This window comes from Engystomops pustulosus, chromosome 11, assembly GCF_040894005.1.
Source record: "Engystomops pustulosus chromosome 11, aEngPut4.maternal, whole genome shotgun sequence".
Taxonomy (NCBI): domain Eukaryota; kingdom Metazoa; phylum Chordata; class Amphibia; order Anura; family Leptodactylidae; genus Engystomops; species Engystomops pustulosus.
Genome location: NC_092421.1, coordinates 5,656,988 through 5,680,037, shown reverse-complemented (window position 1 = coordinate 5,680,037; position 23,050 = coordinate 5,656,988). Strand labels below are relative to the sequence as shown.

At 44.4% G+C, this 23,050-nt stretch overlaps 1 protein-coding gene across 2 annotated transcripts in view; it reads left to right on the top strand.

Annotated features, from left to right (window-relative positions):
- The window catches only part of LRMDA (leucine rich melanocyte differentiation associated), a 559,529-nt gene that overhangs the window by 350,940 nt on the left and 185,539 nt on the right, over positions 1-23,050 (top strand). For both annotated transcript variants that reach the window (XM_072129322.1, XM_072129323.1), the window contains exons 3-5: positions 5,366-5,492; positions 12,143-12,282; positions 19,899-20,025. In XM_072129322.1, coding sequence (XP_071985423.1) covers positions 5,366-5,492; positions 12,143-12,282; positions 19,899-20,025 — 394 coding nt within the window. The remainder of the gene's footprint in view (positions 1-5,365; positions 5,493-12,142; positions 12,283-19,898; positions 20,026-23,050) is intronic.

Genomic DNA, 23,050 nt, shown 5'->3' with positions numbered 1-23,050 from the left:
ACTATAGCAACATCCAGAGAGGTCACCAGAGGTCACAGGGGGCAGAGGGGGCCGTCTGTAGCTAGGGGTTGCCTGTAAGTCGGGTGTCCTTAAGTAGGGGACCATCTGTACTTTACAAGACCTTCACGAGCTGGATCTGCATGTTTTCCCTCCCTACAAGTTGCTGTGCCCTCTGCGGCGGGGCTAACCACGCTCGAGGACACCGTGCACATAGAGGCTGGTGAGCTGGAACATTATCTCTTTGCCATTACTGATGCTGTCACCTTTTGTGCCAGTTTTCCTCCTCAAGTGTCATTGCAAAGGTGCTAGATTTGGAGCATAAGATCTGCCAGAGAGAATACAGTGCACCCTTCTGGTTGGGAGGTGGTTGGGGACAGAGACACGTGTTACATGATGTCTTGCTGCTGCATCCTGTGTCCTGCCCCTACAGGCTGAAGATTACTGTACAAATATCGCCATAGAAGTGTTTTCTTACAACTGTTGATTGCACAAAACGACTTAGAGTGAAGTGCCTCGCTGTGTCCAAGCTGTAAGTCGGTATTTTCAGTGACCTGGAATGTCTATTGTTATACATGGTCACAGACCCAACTACTGACAAAGGGCTGTACCTGTGTTCAATGGCATAGCAACCCCTTTTCCCTATTTAAAAAACCTTCACCCCAATGCATTCTCATGGTAACATTCGATTCTCGGATACAAACCTGAATGGGGATGCATTAGGGCTAAGCCAGGACTGAAGTTTGCAGTTGGTTGAACTTGATGGACAAGTGTCTTTTTTCCATCGTATGATACGATGATACATCCTGGCGCAGCAACGCGCAAACCCCACATCCAATGATATAGACCTGTCTCTCTGCCCCAGCATCTCCAACACTTGTCAAGGTCAAAGATACCCATGTGTGCCTTCTCACGGTTGTCATATAGGAACGATGCCGTAGCAGGAGGTACATTTTTTGGATTTCTTGCACTTGATAAAGATTTAGTTGTATGAAGCACTGGGTCTTCAGAACTTCAGTGGATTCATCTCTGGTAACGGTGTCTGGTGACCTGTCGATGCCTCCATGAATGGGAAACATATTTCTCCTAACCTTCACACCAATCTGATGAGAGGTGACATACAAAGGATCAGGAAACACGATGCCCCTTGTGGCTCTTCCGCTCCATGTTTGCCTTTGACAGCAATAAAACTTTCCTGAAATAAACATGTGACTAGTAAACAAAATGCCTGGAGTTGGAGAATACGTCAAGCGCTTTGTACCTAGTTGTTCCACCTGCAAATCGATTTTATGATTCCTAAGAATCAGAGATTAAGTATGAACATATAAACAGTTTACATATCCGGCACATAACCAAGTAGCATCGCTGAGGGCCACGATGATCTCTCTGCGTTATCTTCACAAATCATATTTATTGCTTCGATCTTCAGATGAAAATTGGGCATCCAGTGGCTTCTGATACATTGTAGAATTACACAAAGGCCCAACACCCGGCTGGAATGGAGACAATTACTGTATACGCTCCTGAGGTATAATGTTGCCCCTACTAGAGATGCTGATATTACCAGGATACAGGACTAGCCCAAGTAGACATATGTGGAAACAACACCTGATCTTTTCTGTTCTTGTATTTCCTATGTCCTAAGTACCAGTTCCACACTTTGGGGCTCATTTACTAAGGGTCTGAACGCGGCACTTTCGTCAGGTTTAGCGATTATTTCCGTTTTGCGCTGAATTGCCCCGTTTTTTTGGCGCACACGATCGGATTGTGGCGCAATGGCAGTTTGCATGCAACAGAAATTGGGGGGCGTGGCCATCGGACAACCCAACGGATTCGGACAAACCGCGGAATTTAAAAACGGCATTGTGTCGCAAGATCAAGCACTCACATGCACCAGGAAGAAGCAGGTGAACTCCGGTGGACCTCGGCGCAGAACCAACGGATGCAGGAAGTCGGACGCACGATCTTAGTGAATCGCGGCAGACCCGAATCCTCGTCGGACAACACACTGCAGGATCGCGACAGGACCGGGTAAGTAAATCTGCCCCTTTGTGTGATATTTGGTTTTTATTTGGCGTAATAACTTTAACTCTCTATTGAGAATCTTTGACAGTTTTGTATTAACCGCGGCTTTGCCAGATTACCGGGCCACCAGTTGGTTAATGCTTGGAATTATTTCCTAATATCGCCTGTGTGTCGGGCTTCTTCTGAGCCTTCCTGCTGTCACTGATGATTTATGCTATGTCCTTGCAGTGCACAAACATGTGCTATTGACTGGACATGATGCACTACTTGCCCCAGAGGACCTTGTTTGAGCCCAGACGAGAGCAACAGGATAGACAGAGATGGAAGAGAAAACATTTAGAGCCAGTGAGTTCTGCTCAAATATGAATGAGTTAAGCTCCAAATTATACCCTCCAATCCTATGCTCTATTTATTGATGTTGCAGGGGATTAGACAGAGAGGGGTGGCTGATATTTACTCAGGCATGAATGATGGATGACATCTTAAATTTGTGCCCAGGGATTGAAGGTGAACTGTGACAGCCTTATTTATCTTGGGAATGGAGGTTGGGTCCAGAAAAGACTAGGTGCTTGGAGATGCCAGACATTGACAAATACATCTTGCTGGCATTTTTTTTTACAACATTACAACATATAACATATTATCCTCTTTATATTTTCGATGTGACCCGTATTCAGGTGAGACTTTTCTTTTATCGCATGTAGTTGCTGATGCTGAAATAAACCCACACGTATAAGGACCCGACAGAACTTTTCTTGTGTAGTGTCATGGTAGTTACTGGTGCCCTGGACAGAGAAACAGCAAAGTGTCATAGAGCTGACCCAGGGCCCCTTTATGTATCCTGCTATGGGTTACAGATGACATGTGACTACTGACGGCCATTCTCACAGATTACAAAACTTAATACCATTGATCAGCTGATTTTAAGGTGTGTTCCCATTTCAAGTAATTTATATTGTTTGAATAATAAAAAGTTATACGTATTTCCCATATACTTTCTGTATCAATTCCTTGTGGTTTTCTGCTTGCTGTCATCCTATAGAAAGCTTCTTTGTTTACTTCCAGTGCACAGAAATCTGACCATGGTCACACAGGTGCACGGCTCGTTATATATCACACAGGTGCGCGGCTCGTTATATATATCACACAGGTGCACAGCTCGCTATATCACACAGGTGCACGGCTCGTTATATATCACACAGGTGCGCGGCTCGTTATATATATCACACAGGTGCACAGCACGCTATATCACACAGGTGCACGGCTCGTTATATATCACACAGGTGCGCGGCTCATTATATATATCACACAGGTGCCCGCCTCGTTATATCACACAGGTGCGCGGCTCATTATATATATCACACAGGTGCACAGCTCGCTATATCACACAGGTGCACAGCTCGCTATATCACACAGGTGCACAGCTCGCTATATCACACAGGTGCACAGCTCGTTATATATCACACAGGTGCACGGCTCGTTATATATCACACAGGTGCGCGGCTCATTATATATATCACACAGGTGCACAGCTCGCTATATCACACAGGTGCACAGCTCGCTATATCACACAGGTGCACAGCTCGCTATATCACACAGGTGCACAGCTCGTTATATATCACACAGGTGCACGGCTCGTTATATATCACACAGGTGCACGGCTCGTTATATCCCACAGCTCTGATTACTCTGTGATACTAACGAGCCGCGCACCTGTGTGACCTTGACCAGATTTCTGTTCAATGGAAGTAAACATAGAAACTTTCTATAGAATGACAGCAAGCAGAGATCTAGAAAACCACAAGGAATTGATGCAGAAAGTATATTGGAAAATCTTTTTTCATGTTACATCTAATGTCTAATTTTTCATATTACAAACAATGACATTCCAAAAGTGGGCATAACCCTTTCAGGGAGAGCACTGGGTACTATCAGAGAACTGTACTGCTACAAAGTTACATTCATGTTACTGACTAACCTCAAAAGTAATGTGCCCTTTGTGTACGGTTCACTGATTTTCACACCCGTGTACAATCCATGTCCCCCGTCGTGGCCTTTCCAGGCAGACTTACCCGCCCATGCTCCAGCGACGGCTCATGTGGTCCGGCACACGCGCCCCCAACCCCTCGGGTGCATGCGCGCTGACTCTCTGAAATTTAAAGGGACAGAACGACATCCCCGACTCGGATCAGGTGCCCCCTGTCCCAACCTCCTGCCTGACTACGACTCTGTCTCTGCCTGCCTTGTCTGTACCTCGCCTTGGCCATTAACGTGAGCAAGTTGCGCCTGTGGAGTGGCCTGGTGGTATCCCGCCATAGTAATTCCAACCCGCTTTACGACGGGCTCTGGTGCATACCGGGTGCCACTTAGACTTTGCTCCCAGGTGTCGGCTTATGTCATTGCTCCCGGTGGCTCATTGGGTCCACCACCACCTGAATCCAGGTCTGCAGCGACGTCTGCCATTGCTCCAGCTTCTACTGCCCCGGCACAGATACAGGAAACCCTGGGGAGAAGGAAGAAGTGGTTTATTACTGCTCCTTCTGCTACCTCCAGATATGTTGGCAGACACCTGCTGGTAACGGCGGCAGTCGCTGGCACCTGATCGCGGTACCTATCAGCATACACGAGGATTTTTTTTTAAATAGATAACTAAACGATATAAATTCCGGACGGCACAGTCAAAGCTTTAAAAACAAAGCCCATTAAAAATTGTGCAAATGCTTTTTTTTCTGCCTATTCCGCTACATTTTAATTATTTTTCCAGCTTTCCAGTACATGGTGCCACTAGAAAGTAGAATTTTTTTTAACAAGTCCTCAATCAGCTCTGGAAAAAAAAATGAAAAGCTTCTAGGTCTTCAAGGGATTAAGGACGGAGCTTGGGATCATAACAAAGTTGTTTGACAATATTGAGAAGGATTGTGAACTCTGTGACCCTGCAGCATAACCACAGCAGGAGGACTGAGCACTTCCCATCCGGAATAAGAAAAGGGGCAGCACAAGTCTAAAGTTTAAAATGACTTTATTCAAGTCCAAGCGTACACTTGGCTCTCCGTCTATATCTAGAAATATAACTACCATATATACTCAAGTATAAGCCTAGTTTTTCAGCACAAAAAAATGTGCGGAAACCCCAAACTCGGCTTATACTCGAGTACAAATAATATAGGTTTTACCAGGTTTTTGTGGTAAAATTAGGGGCCTCGGCTTATACATGGGTCGGCTTATACTCGAGTATATACAGTATTTTATAGTTGACCATAACCAGGTTTTTTTTTCTGTAGATGTAGCTGCACTTTGAATGCTATTTAGAGTATTTTATACTTTATTTTCTCTCTCTCTGCAGATCTGTGGAAGGACTGGAAGGTTTTATCTGCCTGGAAGAGCTGATTCTAGACAACAATCAACTGGGAAATCATATAACCTTTCCAGCACTTCCATATCTACACACCTTGACTCTAAACAAGAATGAGATATCCTTTCACAATATGTAAAGTGATACAAACTGCCTAAGTTTTTTATTTGCTGTGATTTCTAATGTATTGTCTCTTATAGTAGTGGAAGTAGTATAGACGTTGGGAAAAAAATTTCAAAGCAAGCGTCCAAAGGTGTAAGGGTGCAAAAGCACAATCTGATTGGAAAGCGAGTAAGACTAAGCACAATCTGATTGGAAGTGAGTAAGGCTAAGCACAATCTGATTGGAAGGGAGTAAGGCTAAGCACAATCTGATTGGAAGTGAGTAAGACTAAGCACAATCTGATTGGAAGTGAGTAAGGCTAAGCACAATCTGATTGGAAGTGAGTAAGGCTAAGCACAATCTGATTGGAAGTGAGTAAGACTAAGCACAATCTGATTGGAAGTGAGTAAGGCTAAGCACAATCTGATTGGAAGTGAGTAAGGCTAAGCACAATCTGATTGGAAGGGAGTAAGGCTAAGCACAATCTGATTGGAAGGGAGTAAGGCTAAGCACAATCTGATTGGAAGTGAGTAAGGCTAAGCACAATCTGATTGGAAAGCGAGTAAGACTAAGCACAATCTGATTGGAAGTGAGTAAGACTAAGCACAATCTGATTGGAAGGGAGTAAGGCTAAGCACAATCTGATTGGAAGTGAGCAAGGCTAAGCACAATCTGATTGGAAGGGAGTAAGGCTAAGCACAATCTGATTGGAAGGGAGTAAGGCTAAGCACAATCTGATTGGAAGTTAGTAAGGCTAAGCACAATCTGATTGGAAGTGAGTAAGGCTAAGCACAATCTGATTGGAAGTGAGTAAGGCTAAGCACAATCTGATTGGAAGGGAGTAAGGCTAAGCACAATCCGATTGGAAGTGAGTAAGGCTAAGCACAATCTGATTGGAAGGGAGTAAGGCTAAGCACAATCTGATTGGAAGTGAGTAAGGCTAAGCACAATCTGATTGGAAGTGAGTAAGGCTAAGCACAATCTGATTGGAAGGGAGTAAGGCTAAGCACAATCTGATTGGAAGTGTGTAAAGCTAAGCACAATCTGATTGGAAGTGAGTAAGGCTAATCACAATCTGATTGGAAGTGAGTAAGGCTAAGCACAATCTGATTGGAAGGGAGTAAGGCTAAGCACAATCTGATTGGAAGGGAGTAAGGCTAAACACAATCTGATAGGAAGTGACTAAGGCTAAGCACAATCTGATTGGAAGTGAGTAAGGCTAAGCACAATCTGATTGCTCATGTATTAGCACCCACGATCAGCTGGTTACATATACCTGTTCAAACATATAACTCCAAGAAGTTAAAATTTGAATTATCTCAGATTAGCCAAGGTTGTGGTAACCTTTTTTTATTTCTGTATGAAAATTAGGTTTCTGCTCGATTTTTAAGGGGAGTCTCCTGACTGACTGTTTGTTGTGTGGTAAATTCACCCCATAAAATATCTACCTAAAGACAAACAAATTGGGACTCTGGCAGTTTACATAAGTCTATGCATGTGCCCTCTAGTGGTAAAATATCAGTATGCAGTATTTTCTCAAATATATGTTCAAGCACTAAAAGACGTGATCTGCAGCTTCTCTGTACATGACCCAGATTAGTGTAGAATATATTATAACTGTACCGTTAAATATATGTGAGTGCTTCATATTTAGTGAGGATACATTGAAAACCTAGGCCTTCCTTGTCTGTGCATATCCAAAGATAGAAACTAGAGTGAGCAGAGATGAACATGCAGATATCCTATAACTGTATACAATCTGATCAGTTCCTGCCCCTCTAAAACATGCTATAGGAATAGTGTATATAGACCATGCACATCCTGTTGGCATATAGAGCACTATGTACAATCTGCTAAGCTTTTCCTGCTCTATAACATGCTGCCTGGCACGCTCTGTGCTAAGCACTAGCATGGACTTACCTTCATGATTTGTCCGTTGTCGTGATTTGCTTGTTTCTAAATAATTCCAAGCATTTGGTGAATTTCATAGCAATCGAATATAAAATGATCCCTTACTTAATAATCATCAATTGTAATCTTTTTAAAAGGAACCTGTCAGCAGGACACACATTTTCACCGAATGACAGATTCCCATAACCTCTTTAAAGGGGTGGTCCGAGTTTAAAAAAAAATATATATATGTGGCCGGGAGTGGGCTGCCTAAAATAATAAAGCTGTACTTACCTTCCGGTGCCCTCCGGTATCTAGCGCTGCTGTCGCTCCGGTCCGGGTGCCATGTAAACAAACATGGCCGCCGGAGCAGCGCTGCATTCAGCTTCCGGCCGGCCGTGGCCGGGTACGCCTATCCGTCCCTATACAAAGCATTGTCTATGGGGGCCGGAAGGTTGTCGGGTGCGGCCGGAAGCTGAATGCAGCGCTGCTCTGGCGACCATGTTTGTTTACATGGCGCCTGGACCGGAGCGACAGCAGCGCTGGATATGGGAGGGCACCGGAAGGTAAGTACAGCTTTATTGTTTTAGGCAGCCTGCTCCCGGCCACATATATTTTTTTTTCAAAACTCAGACAACCCCTTTAATACAATTTCCAATCTGCTCTTATAATTACCACAAAGGAGTAATTGTAAAGGTTTTTTTGTTTTCCACAAATCAATAGCTCTTGGGAGGTAAAACAACTTTGCCTATTATCTTTATTACCTATATGCAGTAGTTTCCTTGCTATCCCCCTCAGATCAACTTAGTGCTGCAATGGCTGCCTCCTTTCCATGTGCTGATAAGCACTGGAGTCCGTAAACAAACTATGGATTCATGGGAAAGGAGGAGCTGCTGCTCCCTGCTCACAGAGGAGGAGGTCATGTAACAGTGAATGCAATAGAGCTGGATGTGTATGCAGGTCTCTCCAGCACAGAATATTGAGGTACAAGATGTCCCCTGTTCCCTATCAGTCACTCCAACCAATTTTGTGATTGTACAGAAATTTATCTGTCTGTCTCTCCTCTTCTCACTGCTCACTTCCCCCACCTTGTCATCTGCAGTATCAGCTCTCCAGATAAGCTATTAACCCTTACTGCTCACACAGCACAGACTATAGACCGCATGTAACTGGTTTACTTATAATTTCTAGCACTTGTTACATGTTCCCTGCTCCTCCATGCGTTGGAAGCTGTCACCATATACAACATAACTTTGGAAAGAAAAGGACGAGCAGCACAAAGTAGACATCGTTCTGTTTGTTTTCAAAGGGGGAATCACATATAATAATTTGGTAAAATCACTACAGCTTTACAGTTACGCTTTAATGGTTCCACTGCCGTCCTATTGCATTGAGTAACTGGGGCATTGGGATTTCTTTGTCATCATAATCATATGTACTGCTACATCTTCCTCTCTCCCCTTCCCCCCTCATCCCCCATTGCAGATGTGAGCTGGCAGAGACTTGCTTGGAGCATGGGGTCAGCTAGTGGCTGCATAAGGGATGGGGGGGGCGATGAAAGGAGGAATAACAGATAATGATGGTGATTTGCTGTCAGGGAGCCAGGTATACTGTAGTGTGTAATAGGGACACTGGACTCAGGAACAACAGACAGGACAGTGAACCCTAAAACTCCAGCCCCCCAACAGCCCTGCCTGCTTGCTTCTGCCCATCCTATCTAATACTGGGCAACCATGAGCATGGCCCCTCCCTGACAGCTCTTTAATCGGAAGCTGAATCTATTTTAATTGATCAAAAATAATTGGCCACTCAACTCCAAAGCAATGTAATGGGCTCCATAGACTGCTTTATGTCTCAGCAGGTAAAAGGTCTAATGTTGATTCCCGGAGGGGTATTTGCATGGATGAGGTGTCGCTGTGAAAACACATGTGGTCAAATGAGCCTAATGATGGTCTGTTTCATTCCATTAGCAAATCTTTAGGAATGTTAGGAATAACAAAATGAACAGTTTGGTACAATCTGGGGGAAACGAGAAAACTTGTGAGCTCGGGAATTCAAAAAGTCTTGGATGTCCACAGAAAAATATATCAGAGCATCACAGAATTCTTTCAATGGTAAAGAATAAACACCCACCCAAGCAAAGAAGTCTCTCCAGGAAGTAGGTGGACCTATATCTAAGGGTCCCATAAAGAGACAACTTCCCGAGAGCAAATACAGAGGGTTCACCACAAAGTGCAAACCACTAATCAGCCTCGAAAACACAAAGCCAAATCAGACTTTGCCAAAAACATCCAAAGAAGCCAAACCAGTCCTGGAACAGCATTATTTAGACAGATGAGGATAAGATCAACCTGTACCAAAATGGTTAGAAGCAAACAGTATGTAGAAGGCTTGGAACGGGTCATGTTTGAAATCACACCATGTTCTCGAAAACATTTCGGAGAGAGAGTGATGACATGGGCATCCGGGGGTCTAATGTTTATTGATGATGTGACTGAAGACGCGGGAATTCTGCATTTACTTTTTGCTAAGATTCAAGCAAATGCAGGTTGATCAGGAGCTTAACCCTGCAACCCAGGAGTTTAAAGAGGACCTGTCACCCGGAAATTCGGCACTAGGAGATGTTACTATAGTAAGCAGCTCCTAGTGTTGAAACAGACACAGCACAGGAGACCTGGGTTCTAGTCCCACCCAGGGTCAACATCTGCAAAGAGTTTGTATGTTCTCCTGTGGGGTTTCCTCCCACACTCCAAAAAATACTGGTAGGTTGTTTAGATTGTGAGCCTCATGGGGGACAGGGACTGATTTGTCATGCTTTGTGCAGCGCTGCGTAATCTGTGTGCGCTATATAAATAAAGAATTATTAGTATTATCAAAAATCTCTGATACAATACAAACGCCGGACGGCTCTCCCAGTGGTCTGGCATATCCAAGGTGCTGCCTCTTCCCCGTTTCTAGTGTACAGCGCAGTGGTGTTTGTTAGCGTTATCGGAAGTTTCAGATAACGCTAACATTGTAACACTGCTGCATTTGTTTTAGCACCAGGAGCTGCTCACTTTAGTAAGTAGCTCCAATGCTGTTTTTCAGGGTGACAGCTCCTCTTTAAGGTAAATAATTAAAATAAATATATTCTAAAATATTTCTTCCCAAATCAATAGCTCCTGTCTTAGGACAACTTTTATCCTATTAGTTTCAGCAGTTTCATTGCTATCCTCCTCAGTTTATCCTCTTAAGGAATCTTTTAAGTAAAATAATAATGACCATTTTATTTGTGGGTTTATTTGCCCATTAACCTGAATTAACTGAGCTGAAATGAAGGTATTGTAGAAATATAGTTGTGATTTTTTTTTTAACTCAATATTTTACATGATATTGTGGTTCCTCCACTTGGATCCTGAAAGTTTATGCTTCTATTGCATCTGACTTGTTTCATTTAAAATCCAACACCATTCCTCCACTGTTGTAGACTCCTTGCGTCACCTCTCCTATAGTTTATGACACACCGCCAGTGTGTGACAACAATCAGGTCAGAAATCAAATGTAAAAAAACATGAAGAAAAACATAAATGTTCTTGGAGATGCCCCTCCTCATTTAGGTGCATAAAGGAAACCTACCATGTGATTTGATGCATTATGAAGCAAACATACCTTAAGAATGCTGATGTAGGATCAGATCTTAGTTAATCCCTGAGCTGAGTGGTTTTGCTGATACAACAGATATAACATTATAATAATGAAGCTCTGTCACTTCTATGGCTGGTTCAGCGCTTTATTTCCTACGTCTCATAGCAGGAGAGTTTCTCTCTGCTGGAGATGATGATGCAATCACTCTTCTCCCTGCCAGACAGAATAATCAATTGCTGCACCATCCCCCAGCTGCTGTTGATTAGTGCTTGACTAGTCATGCGAAGTCATTCTTTACTTAGCAGCCATTTGTAATTCCAAGCTCCTTTGTGTATTGAATTACATGCTGACCCAACTTTCCCAAGGTCCTGAATGTTATAATTGTTTTTTCAGCAAAACCACTCAGCTCAGGGATTAACCAAGATATGATCCTGCATCAGTGTAGCTACAGCAGTCTCAAGGTATGTTTGCTTCATAAGGCATCAAATCAAATGGTAGGTTTCCTTTAAGACACCGGTCCTCAGTGCCCTATGAGAAATACAGCCCTACTGTCCCCAGATACAGCATTCTGCTACAAATGGAAATCAAGGCAGGCAAAAGTTTTTCTCTGTTTTCTGCAGGAACTATCAAAAAGAATTCTAATGGCAGAAGAACAGTCCTAAAACACTTCTATGTTAAAAATTGCATGTTCATTGGGTGTTTTTGGTATTGCAGTTTAAGGCCGTATCAGTCACCAGCACAACACAGGCGGTCCTCGACTTACAGAACTTTGCTACAATGATATCAACTATAAGTTGTCTACAATGAAAATTTATTGATAATCCTTGTTTCCTTGTCAACCCAAAATTTTGAAAATCCAATTGCCACAGGGAAAAAAATATGTTGTCTGGAGTTACACTTAAAAAATAAATCTGTTCCGACTTGCATACAAATTCAACTTAATAACAAACATATAGAACCCACGTGGTACTTAAGCCAGGAACTGCCTGGACTTGTTGAGGCTGTGATACCAGACACACCCCATGAACGCGAGGGAGGAACGCCATGTTCATGAAATCTCTTATAATCCCTTTAAAGCATGGAAAGAAATAAAAATGATTGTCTAATGAGCCAAACAATAATATTGCATTGTCTTAACATTTTCTGAAATACCTGACTGAGCTGGATCATCTCCTGGATGCATTGGCCTCATCTGCTCCGGCTTTGGAATATCTCAGCTTGCTCGGTAACCAGGCCTGTCCCAATGAACTTGTCAGCACCGAGAAAGATGAAGATGATTACCAAAGATACAGGTCAGTATCTTGTTACATTGTTTACACCGAGAAGATACATATAGAGGTTACGCATACATACACATAAATATGTGCAGGTACTGAATACATATATACCAGAAATTAATGTACTGCACACATAAATATATACCAGCATATAATATATAGTGGCAATAAATGTACTGTACAATAAGGCTGAGTGCAGAGATAGGCATCACTTAAGAATTAAATGACAGGTGACAATTGTCCATCAGCTATACAACCTCAAAATTCCTTCTCCCGGCAGTCTCTGCAGCATTTGCCAGCCAGTTCATTCCTTGCCACACTGTGCTACTAAAAATATATCACAGGCCCAGTGGGGCACATTTATCAGGAACACTGCAGTGTCTACTATGTGCATTGTCCTGTGCAGTGTGCAGGGGGCACCAGATTCTGGACTTGTGGTGCTTGTTCTTCGTGAATCTGGCTACCCCTGCACTGCCCCGACAGAGGTGCTCATGAATAGAGATGGGTGAATTTGTTGAAATTCAGTTCAACCGATTTGCCAAATTTTTTTTAAAAATTTGATTCGACCCGAATCGAATCATGATGAATCACGTTAAAAAACTGCTATTTCCTGGCTGCAGAGAGCCTGTAGGGTGTTTTAGAATGTTGTGCCATGCTTAAATATGCATAGGGACCGTGGTTTGGTCTTCAAAGAATGCTGTGTTTTAGTATGACATGCACATGACAGCCGCCGCTCTTAGAATCGCTTCACTCTTCAATTCCATGGACACTTACAGGGGCCAACTTCACCAAATAAGCGAAGTGGGAACACAGCCTGACAAGGTAACGTCTGTGCCAGCTCGAAAGGACCGAGCTGAGGGTCAAGATCCCACTATAACATCAAAGAGTGCACTCTTTTTACACTGACATCAGATGATTCCATAGATTACGACAGAACCTGTTCTGTTAAACGCGGAAACATGTAGAAACCCCCTAAAGAGTGGAGAGGGTGTCGGCAGTAATTCTGCATTGACGTCACTGATCATTTTGCCCTTTCATCCGTCAGTGTCCGCTTTCAATTGGCCAATAAGCCATCAGTATTGCTAAAGCCAAAATCAAACAGGAGTGGATCCAAAACAGAGATGACCAGTTAATGGGATATTTGCATGTCCTGTGTGTTCTGTATCCACTCCTGCTTATGGCTATCAATCCTGAGGCTTTTCATTCCTTCAAAGAGATGAAATGAAGGGGAAAACTAAACATAGTGGCAACGTCATAGAGGGGTGGAGGGTGAAAACAGCATTATTTAAATCACAAGGTGTTCCAGGGAGACAGCGGTCAGTTGGCAGCAGCATGAGTAGGCCTCAGAGTGGCACAATGACAAATTATGTATGTGGCGGAAACATGGTAGGCCACAGAATGGCACAATGGCAGAGTGTGGAGGTGGCGGCAGCAGCAGCATGAGCCCAGCAGCAGATACAATGACAGTGTGGAGGTGGCGGCAACCTGGTAAGCCACAGAGTGGCACAATGATAGAGTGTGGAGGTGGCGTCGGCAGCAGCAGCAGGAGCCCTCAGAGTGGCACAACGACAGTGTGTGTAGGTGGCGGCAGCAGAAGCAGCAGCTGGAGCTCACAGGTGGCAGCAACATGTAAAGCCACAGAGTGGCACAATGATAGAGTGGGAAGGTGGAGGCGGCAGCAGCAGCAGGAGCCCACATAGTGGCACAATGCCAGTCCCTGGTAAAGATGGTAGGAGGCAGATGGAGCAACTGGCAGCAGATCTGGCGGTGGCAGCATCAGAATAGTGACTGTGGCAGGTAGTTAGAATCCAGACTCATTTCTCAACATTTGGGGGTCATGGCTGATCTGATGCATAAGGCATTGATGATTTGAAATCCGGCCGATCTAAGCCTGATTCATCTTGACAAAGGTCAGTCTCTCCACATTATGGGTGGACAAGTGGGTTCCCCTTGGGGTAACGATGGCCCCCGCCGCACTGAACACCCACTCTGATGCCACACTACTGGCCAGACAGGGCAGCTTCTCTACTGCAAACTCCCCAAGTTGCGGCCACGCATCAAGTTTGGCTACCCAGTAGTCCAGGGGGTCCTCTACCTGGGGTGGTAAAGAGCTGTCCAAGTAGGCCACCTCCGCACTTAAGTTGCTGCTGATGGAGCTGCTACTGCTCCTACCCCCCCCCCCCCCCCCATCTCCCCACAGCAGCCATGGCACTAGTGCATGATCGATCACTGCCAGCAATCCCTCGGTCAGACCTGACAGAGGATGGACAATGGCGCACAAAGGCAGCGGCCAACTGTCTTTTCAGTATTTTTCTATAGTGCGCCAGTTGTTCATCCCTCTCGGCAGCTGGAAAAAAGTCACCCATTTTTGAACGGTAGCGAGGGTCCAAGAGGGTGGAGAGCCAAAAGTCATCCCTATGCCGGATGTTGACTATTCGGCTGTCACTAGTTAGGCAAAGCAGTATGCTGCAGGCCATCTGCGGAGGTAGCTCTTAGGGACTCCCAGCCTCCATCTCCACTATATACTGCCACATAACTTCTGGGTCATCTGCGTCATCTTCTACCTCCTCCGGATGCTCCTGCTCCTCCTCTCTTGTCACCTGAGTGGAAAAACCACTGATTTCACCAGATTCTGCTTGTGCCCTAATGTCCTCCTCCTCCAGTTCACCCCCCACCGGACGCATGTGACCATGAGATGTAGTCTCCACTTCTCCAGTGCCCTGACCAGACAGATTTTGCAGCATGAGTTCCAGGACATGAAGCAGTGGAATGACGTTATTCATCCCGCAGTCCTGGCGACTGACAAATAATGTGGCCTCTTCAAAGGGCCTGAGCAAATGGAAGATGTCACGCATGAGCTGCCAGTGGCTGACATCAAAGTTACACAGGTGAGTACTCCAGTCCGCTTGCATAATCAAAAAATCATTAATGGCTTTTCTCTGTTCATACAGGCGACCTAACATATGGAGGCTGGAAACGGGTGGAAACATCGCATATGAGACTATGTTGGGGGAGGCCGTTCTGACGCTGCAACTTGAGGAGGGTGTGCTTGGCTTTGTAAGAATGGCTGAAGTGCATGCAGTTTCTTGGCCATTTTTAAAATGTTTTGCAGATGGGTGGAAGACTTGAGAAACCTGTTGACTACCAGATAAAACATGCGCGCCATGCAGGGCGCATGGACCATCCCTCCTCGGTGCAGCGCGGACACCATGTTCCTCCAATTGTATGTCACCATGGTTCCGATTTTCAGTTGCTGCAGTGAAAGCCACAGATTGATTTTTTGTTGCATTACGCAGAGCAGTTCCTCCCCTGTGTGACTTTGTTTGCCCAGGCAAATCAGGTGCAGAACTGCGTGACACCGCTGTGCCCTGCACATGTGTTATGATGGGGCAGCACTTAGACTTGTGGAGGCTGAGGTGGTGGTGGAGAAGGAGGAGGCGGAGGCGGATACTGGCGCAGGAGTAGGAGCAGCAGGTTGACAACGTGGAGGAGAAATCGGTGTCTCTTGTTCAAGTTGTTGGTGCGGCTGGGCGGGAAGAACATTCACCCAGGGGGCCATAAAGGCCCTGACCGTAGTTACAGCTCCACATGTCCACGCTGCCGTGCACCTTGAAAGAAACTTATAAGCTCAAGGACTGGCCCAACTTCTGTTCTACATATTTGTGAAGGGCTGGCACTGCCTTTTTGGAAAAAAAATGGCAGCTTGGAACTCTCCACCTCGCTTTGGCCCAAGCCATAAGTTCTCTGAAGGGTGCAGAGTCCACGACTTGGAAAGGGAGGGACTGCAGTACCAACAACTTGGACATGAGCATGGTCAGCTTCTGCACCTCAGGATGGCTGGACACATACAGTTGTCTCTTTATAATCGCCTCTTTCAACGACTGCTGGCGCCATGCGTAGCGAGGAGCAGGAGCATCTGGATCAGGAGATGATGTCAAAGACAAACAGCTCCCTTCGGCAGAGGTGATGGAGCTTTGACTGGCTGAAATGGCATGTGGGCCACTAGGTGCTTCTGCTGTTACTGCGGCAGCAGGATGAACCGCATCTGACACCCGTTTCTTCCAGGCCATTGGATGGTGACGCTGCATGTGTTGATGCAGGAGCCTTGGTGCCAACGTTAGCTCCCTGGCCACGCTTCACTTTCTGCCCACAGATTCTACATATACACACGCTCGGCTCCACTGGTGTCTTAACACCTTAACATCGCTCAACTTTTCTTCTCCCAACAAGCTGTTTTCCAGATGTTCCAAACAATCGGAAAGGGGATTCATCAGAGAAAATGACTTTTCCCCAATTCTCAGCAGTCCACTCCCTGTGCCTTTTGCAGAATATCAGTCTGTCCCTGATGTTTTTTCTGGAGAGATGTGGCTTCTTTGCTGCCCTCCTTGACACCAGGCCTTGCTCCAAGAGTCTCCGCAGTCTCACAGTGCGTGCAGATGCCTCACACCTGCCTGCTGCCATTCCTGAGCAAGCTCTGCACTGCTGGGAGCCCCATCCCCAAGCTGAAACACTTTTAAGAGACGGTCCTGGCGCTTGCTGGTTCCTCTTGGGGCGCCCTTGCCAACAATGGCACCTCTCTCCTTGAATTCCTTGATGATGCAATAGATTGCTGACGGAGGTGCAATCTTTCTAGCTGCGATACTCTTCCCTGTTCGGCCAGTTTTGTGCAGTGCAATGATGACTGCCTGTGTTTCTTTAGAGATAACCATGGTTAACAGAAGAGAAACAATGATGCCAAGCACCAGCCTCCTTTTAAAGTGTCCAGTGGTGTGATTCTTACTTAATCATGACAGATTGTCCCCCAGCCCTGTCCTTATCAACACCCGCACCTGTGTTAATGGAGCAATCAATGAAACAATGTTAGCTGCTCCTTTTAAGGCGCCTGCAATGAAGTTGAAATGTGTTTTGAAGGAAAAATAGGTTGATAGCAACAGATCTGCCACGATTCACTAAGATCCTGCACCCGATATCCCGCATGTGTCGCTTGCACGCTCCGGTCCCCGGAGTTCACCTTCTTCTTCCTGGTGCATGTAAGTGCATTGGAATGCGACACAATTTGAATGTTAAATCCCGCTCTCAGTCCGAATCTGTTGGATTGTCCGATGGCCGCCCACCAATTTCTGTCGGATGAAAGCAGCGCAGCTGCACCAAAATCCCATCAGGTGCGACATAATCCCCTGCTAAACCCCTGTCACAGCAGCGCAAATCCTGAAAATTTAAAAATACGATGAAAGTGCAATCAACAGACCCTTAGTAAATAAGTCCCGATGTGTCACAACTAAACCTCAATAATCCATAAAAAATCTAAGTTTTATTATTGAAAACATTTACAAGAAATGACATAGACCAGACAATACAATTAAAAGCACTTAAGAAGTGTAATAAAATACACTCAAAAGACTCTATAGGGTAAGTATAATATATTCACCCTAGAGACATCCTGACTGCCCAAAAGAAGATAAGTAAAGCAGTGCTCGTTAAAGAGAACCCGTCAGGCAAAATAACCCTCCTAAACTAAATATATTGCCATTAGAGAGCATTGCCTCTATCCCTTCATTGTCCCTCTACATGCCTGTAAACTTAAGCAATGAGGTCCTAAAGCTGTATGCAAATGACCTGTGAGATGTCCAATGAGTCATTAGCATATTCAAGCTGTCCACCTTATTCATGAGTGGGAGGTACAGCCACACCCCCAGTGCTTGACTGACAGCCTGTGTAATGATGTGAGGCTGTATAATGAGGTGATGGCTGCTCCATGTGCTTGCTGGTGGCCACGCCCCCTGCAGCCTGTGTGTGCATGTGTGAGTGTAGAGGAGAGATACAACAGCTCCAGGCTGTAGCCATGTTATAGCAGAACATGTCAGGTACTTGTGCAGCTGATGTCTGTGTCTCTCACCTGTATATTAGGAGGATGCAGCATGTCAGTAGATGCAGCACACACACTAGCAATGCTTTACTATACATTACACACAGACCTGAGTAGGGGGGGAGAGGGGAGGGGTAACAGGGGTGACATCACTGCCTCTGGCCATGTGACCAGCCTCATTTACATAATAAAGAAAATATGATTTTATAATGATTAATGTATGAATGACTAGATTTAGGCTGGGATGGGATCCTTGTGAGCTGCTCCAACAGGTAGAGGTGACAGGACTAGTGACACAGACCTGATGACAAGTGTCCTTTAATACTTAGATAACACACATATAGTATAAGGACAACCAACAATTATAACTACAGTGAACGGACTAAGGCCCTACAAACAACCAAGTGAACCGGGAAAGAGTACAAAAGATAGGAGATGGATAACTAGACATATAGATGATACATATATAGACAGGAGATAGATGATAAGCATCTGCACCCGAGCACCAACTTAGAGGTATTAAAGGAGCAATACATCCTCTGCCCACAGAACTCCACATGCAGGGGCCCCTCTAGGGCAGGGGGCTCTGGTCAAAGGCCCTTTTTGCCGCCCCCTAACGCCAGCCCTGAGTTTATGGCTTGGCCAAAATAAATGCTTCCCCATGAGTCATATTGAGTAGAATCCATTTGGTTATTCAGGTTCTGTTACAAGCAGTGGATGGCAGACTTGACCACTCTTACTTTTTATGTTGGTGCCTGAACCATAAACATCTTACGCAGTATGGACAAGTTAGCTTTTGTAGCTTCGTCTGAACCTCAGTATCTGAACAGGTTAAACACTGAAGTGTGGAATGAGCAGAAAGTCAGCACCTCTTAGCCGCACAGACACAGGATATCACTTGCCCGCTCTTCATGCTTCACCTTTGGCAACGACAGAATTCCCCAGACAGAGAGTCTTGAGCAGACAGAAGCTTTCATCTCCCTTTGTTCTCCATATCCCAAATCAAAGAGAGTGGCTGAATCGTCCTTTCGTCCTGTGCCATGATCCATGAGCAGCCGGTGATGACAAACTTGTCTGTGTTTCCACTGGCGCCTTTGCCACCGTGGACCCATTTCTGTGACCTCTTTCATCCGTACATCTCAGTTCAACCGTTAAAGACTATTTCCACATACGTCTCACATCCACATGTATTTATGAGGCTTCTATAGGGTTTGTCACAATCATTCCATTGTAGACTCGCCGATTAGTCTATTATCTAAGGCAGCGTTATGGAGACGTAATATTACCCAATCTGTTTGCTTGTAGATGAAGGGACTTGTAATGAGTAACAGTCAACAATAAAGCAATTCAGCTGACCCTCATGTACTTTCATTTCAGATATTACCATTTTTTTTTCCGGTGGGTTTTGTATGAAAGGTCATTTATGTGATTATTTATCTTCTCTCTAAATTCAGAATTCTCAAGTGTCCTTTTAGAACATAACGAAATGTAACTAATTGGTGGACGTCTTCACATGGGGAAATGATTGGGACCCATTATTCTCATGAGCAAACGTTGGGTTAAACCCCACACCACGCTGACAGATTCTATTGTAAAGATTTTCAGGTGCCATTATTTAGTCACACATGAGTCAAGAAATCCACTAAATAACCCAGGTGCAGGGCTGGAGTCAGCCTGACATACATTCATTGTGCCGGAAGATGGATTTTGCTCACAATGTAAGCTATCACAATGACAAATGTTCATCTGTGGCTCTTTTCTGCAGGTACTTTGTCCTGAACAAACTTCCTAATCTTAAGTTTCTGGATACCAGGAAAGTGACAAACAAAGAGCGTGAAGTTGCGAGTTCTAGAGGAGCATTTATGAAAGTTGTAAAGCCTAAAGAAATCGAGGTGAGAGTTTTTTTGTGATTAAAATAAAGAAATTCACGTCAGAGTCGGATCAGGGGGCGATCGGGGTTTGGTCAGTGAAAAATGCACATTTTGTATCAGAGTGCAATCAGTTTTCACTCAGAGTTTGTTCAGTGTCGCAGTTTTTCACGCATGTTTTCAATGCGTTTTTCATGTGCAGATAGCGCACGTGATAAGGACTCAGGACTGAGCTCTGCCTTTTCTATGGCAATTGATGCGTGAAAAACACATTACACTTGCCTGTGTCTCAGAGTGCGATGCGTTTTTGATGCGTCTCCATAGACTTGTATGGTGCGTTTCACGCGCGTGACTTGCAAAAGTAGAGCATGCCGAGGTTTAAACGTGCGTTTAAAAAAATAATAATCATGCGTGTGTGCGTGAAAAAAAATGTAAGTCTGAAAAAGCCCATTTATTACAATGGGTCAGAGGGCAATGCAAGTTCTGCGCATCAAAAGCACCCGCAGAACACGAGCGTGAAAAACATGTGGATGGGGCCTTAGTTATCAAGGTGCAGTTTCACAGCTCTAAGGGCGATGCCACACGTGGCGTTTTGAACCCGTTTTTGGTCCATCCTTATGCAGTCCGTTAAAAAACGCATCCGTTTTTGGCAGGTTTTACCAATTATCTTAATTAAAACTGGTCAAAAACAGACCAAAAAACGGGTTCAAAACTACACATGTGGCATCACCCTAATCAGCTGAATAGAAGACCTCGATGCTCATTCTCTGACGAGCAGGAATCCATTTCGGTTGGTTGCTTTGCATTGAACTCCACAGTCACCAACATTCATCTATTGTTTTTGATATCATGAAAATGTGGACCAAAAATATACCCCTGAAGGTCAACCACTATAACATTTCACTCTATTCTAAGGCGTTTTTTTGTCAGTTTTTAAACATCCGTTTTCAGTCCGTTTTTGGCAGTTTACCATGCGTTTGGCTGCTTACAACCTGTTTATCTATTAAGATAATTGGGAAAAACGGACTAAAAACGCCATGTGTGGCATCACCCTAAGGGTGAAGACACACGTGGCATTTTTAGGCCGTTTTTGGGCCGTTTTTAGTTAGTGCGTTTTCAGATCGTTAAAAACGCATGCGTTAAAAAACACATGCGTTTTTGAAAAACACATGCGTTTTTTGAAAACGCATGCGTTTTTGACCAGTTTGAATTAAGATAATTGGTCAAACCTGTCAAAAACTAAAAACGGTCCAAAAACGTCCTAAAAACGCCACGTGTGGCATCACCCTAAGGATCATGCAGCCAAATTACTAAAAGAATGAAAGGGGTTTTGTGATTTTCCCTCTCGGTCACTGAAATAATCTGCATGCATGTTGTGTACACACTGGGTCATATTATCTGTTTGCGGAGGTTCTTTTACAGGATAATTGGTGGTAATTTTAATTAGGAAGATTGTTAAATGAAGGTTGTAACCTACTAGGATTCCCAGGCTTACAGCGCAGGAGTCATTATTGTAAAGGAAACAAACTGCTACATTATTTATTAGGGCTGATACACGCTTAACACAATTCTGAAATTGTCACTAAGATTTGGCTCGGCAATAAAGTTTTTTCTTTTTAACCACATAGTGGAGTGCGGCGCCTCAAATATTTGTGTTTACACCACACACACAAGTGAGTTTTCGTCACCTATAATCATTATGTAAAGCGATGTTTTCGGATGGGGTCAGCCGCTGATGGAAGGGTTGGATATAATGAGATGTTTTGTTTTGCTTTCGCGTTGATTTCTGTTGGGTGCGTTTTCCGGCAGCAGGCAGGGGGCCATCAATACGGTAGAAAATACACCACAATTAGTGCTCGCTCTCATGTTAATTTCTGTACGGATCCCTGTAATTGTCACTAATGGCAATTAGACAGCCAAAGGCTGCAAAGACATTTGCATTGTTCCCCTGTGCACTGTTGAGACAATGCAATATGGTGTAAGACTTCCTGCATTGCAATCATTTGTAGCGGAGCGGATGGAGTTAATGGTCATTACAGTAACTCATATAATAAAATACAAATGTAAGATTTATTACTATTATTGTTTGTGTTATCTTGGCCGTGCTCTTGGTCATTGCTTGCATCTTTCCATGTATTTTACAGCGTGGGTCCCAGTGTGACCACTACCTACCACTTGCCATTTATAACAGTATTGGCCACTAGTGGCCACAGAGCACTTGAGCCCTTAAAACACCGGGGTCAAGGGGGGGGGGGGGGAGGGTTTGCCATCTCTACTTTGCTCTACAGAATTTCCTATAATGTTTCACACTTGGGGAGATTGTAGCCCCTTTCACACGAGCATTTTTCACACACTTGTTCTATAGGACTTGCATTGACCTCTGACCCGTTGTATTCTGCCCTATTGTATTTAATGGGTTTTGTCAGACATGCATTTTTTCATGCTAAGAGTTTAGAAAAGTGCATTAGAAAAGCATCAAAAATCTATAAAGATGCATCAAAAACACATACATGCAATTGCCAAAGAAAAGATAGACCTAGGGCTGGTATTAGGGCGCAGCAAACTGGGCATTTGCCCAGGGCCCCCCGCATGTGGAGTTTTGTGGGTAGAGAATATCGCTCTTTTACTACCCCTTAGTATTATCCACCTGTCTAGTTATCTATCTAATTTGTCTTTTCCTCTATATAACCATTTATCCTTCTAGCTTTTTGTATATCTATGTGTATACATCTTCTATCTGTATCTATTATCTATCCATCAATCAATCTTCTATCGCTCTTCTACTGTTTCTATCTCTCATATATATCTATCCTCTATCTAGATGAGGCCCAACTTTTATTTATTTTTGCCCAGGGCCCCACTTTGTCTAAAACCGGCCCTTGATAGATTGCAGTCTTTCTTCACACACATTGGGGCACATCCCTGCGCGATCCCCGATCTGGACTGTCCAATGAGGATGAACTCTGTCGCGATTCATGAAGATCGTATGCCCAAGTTCCTGCATGTGTCGCTTCCCCGATCAGATCCGCTCAGATCAGATCAGATCAGT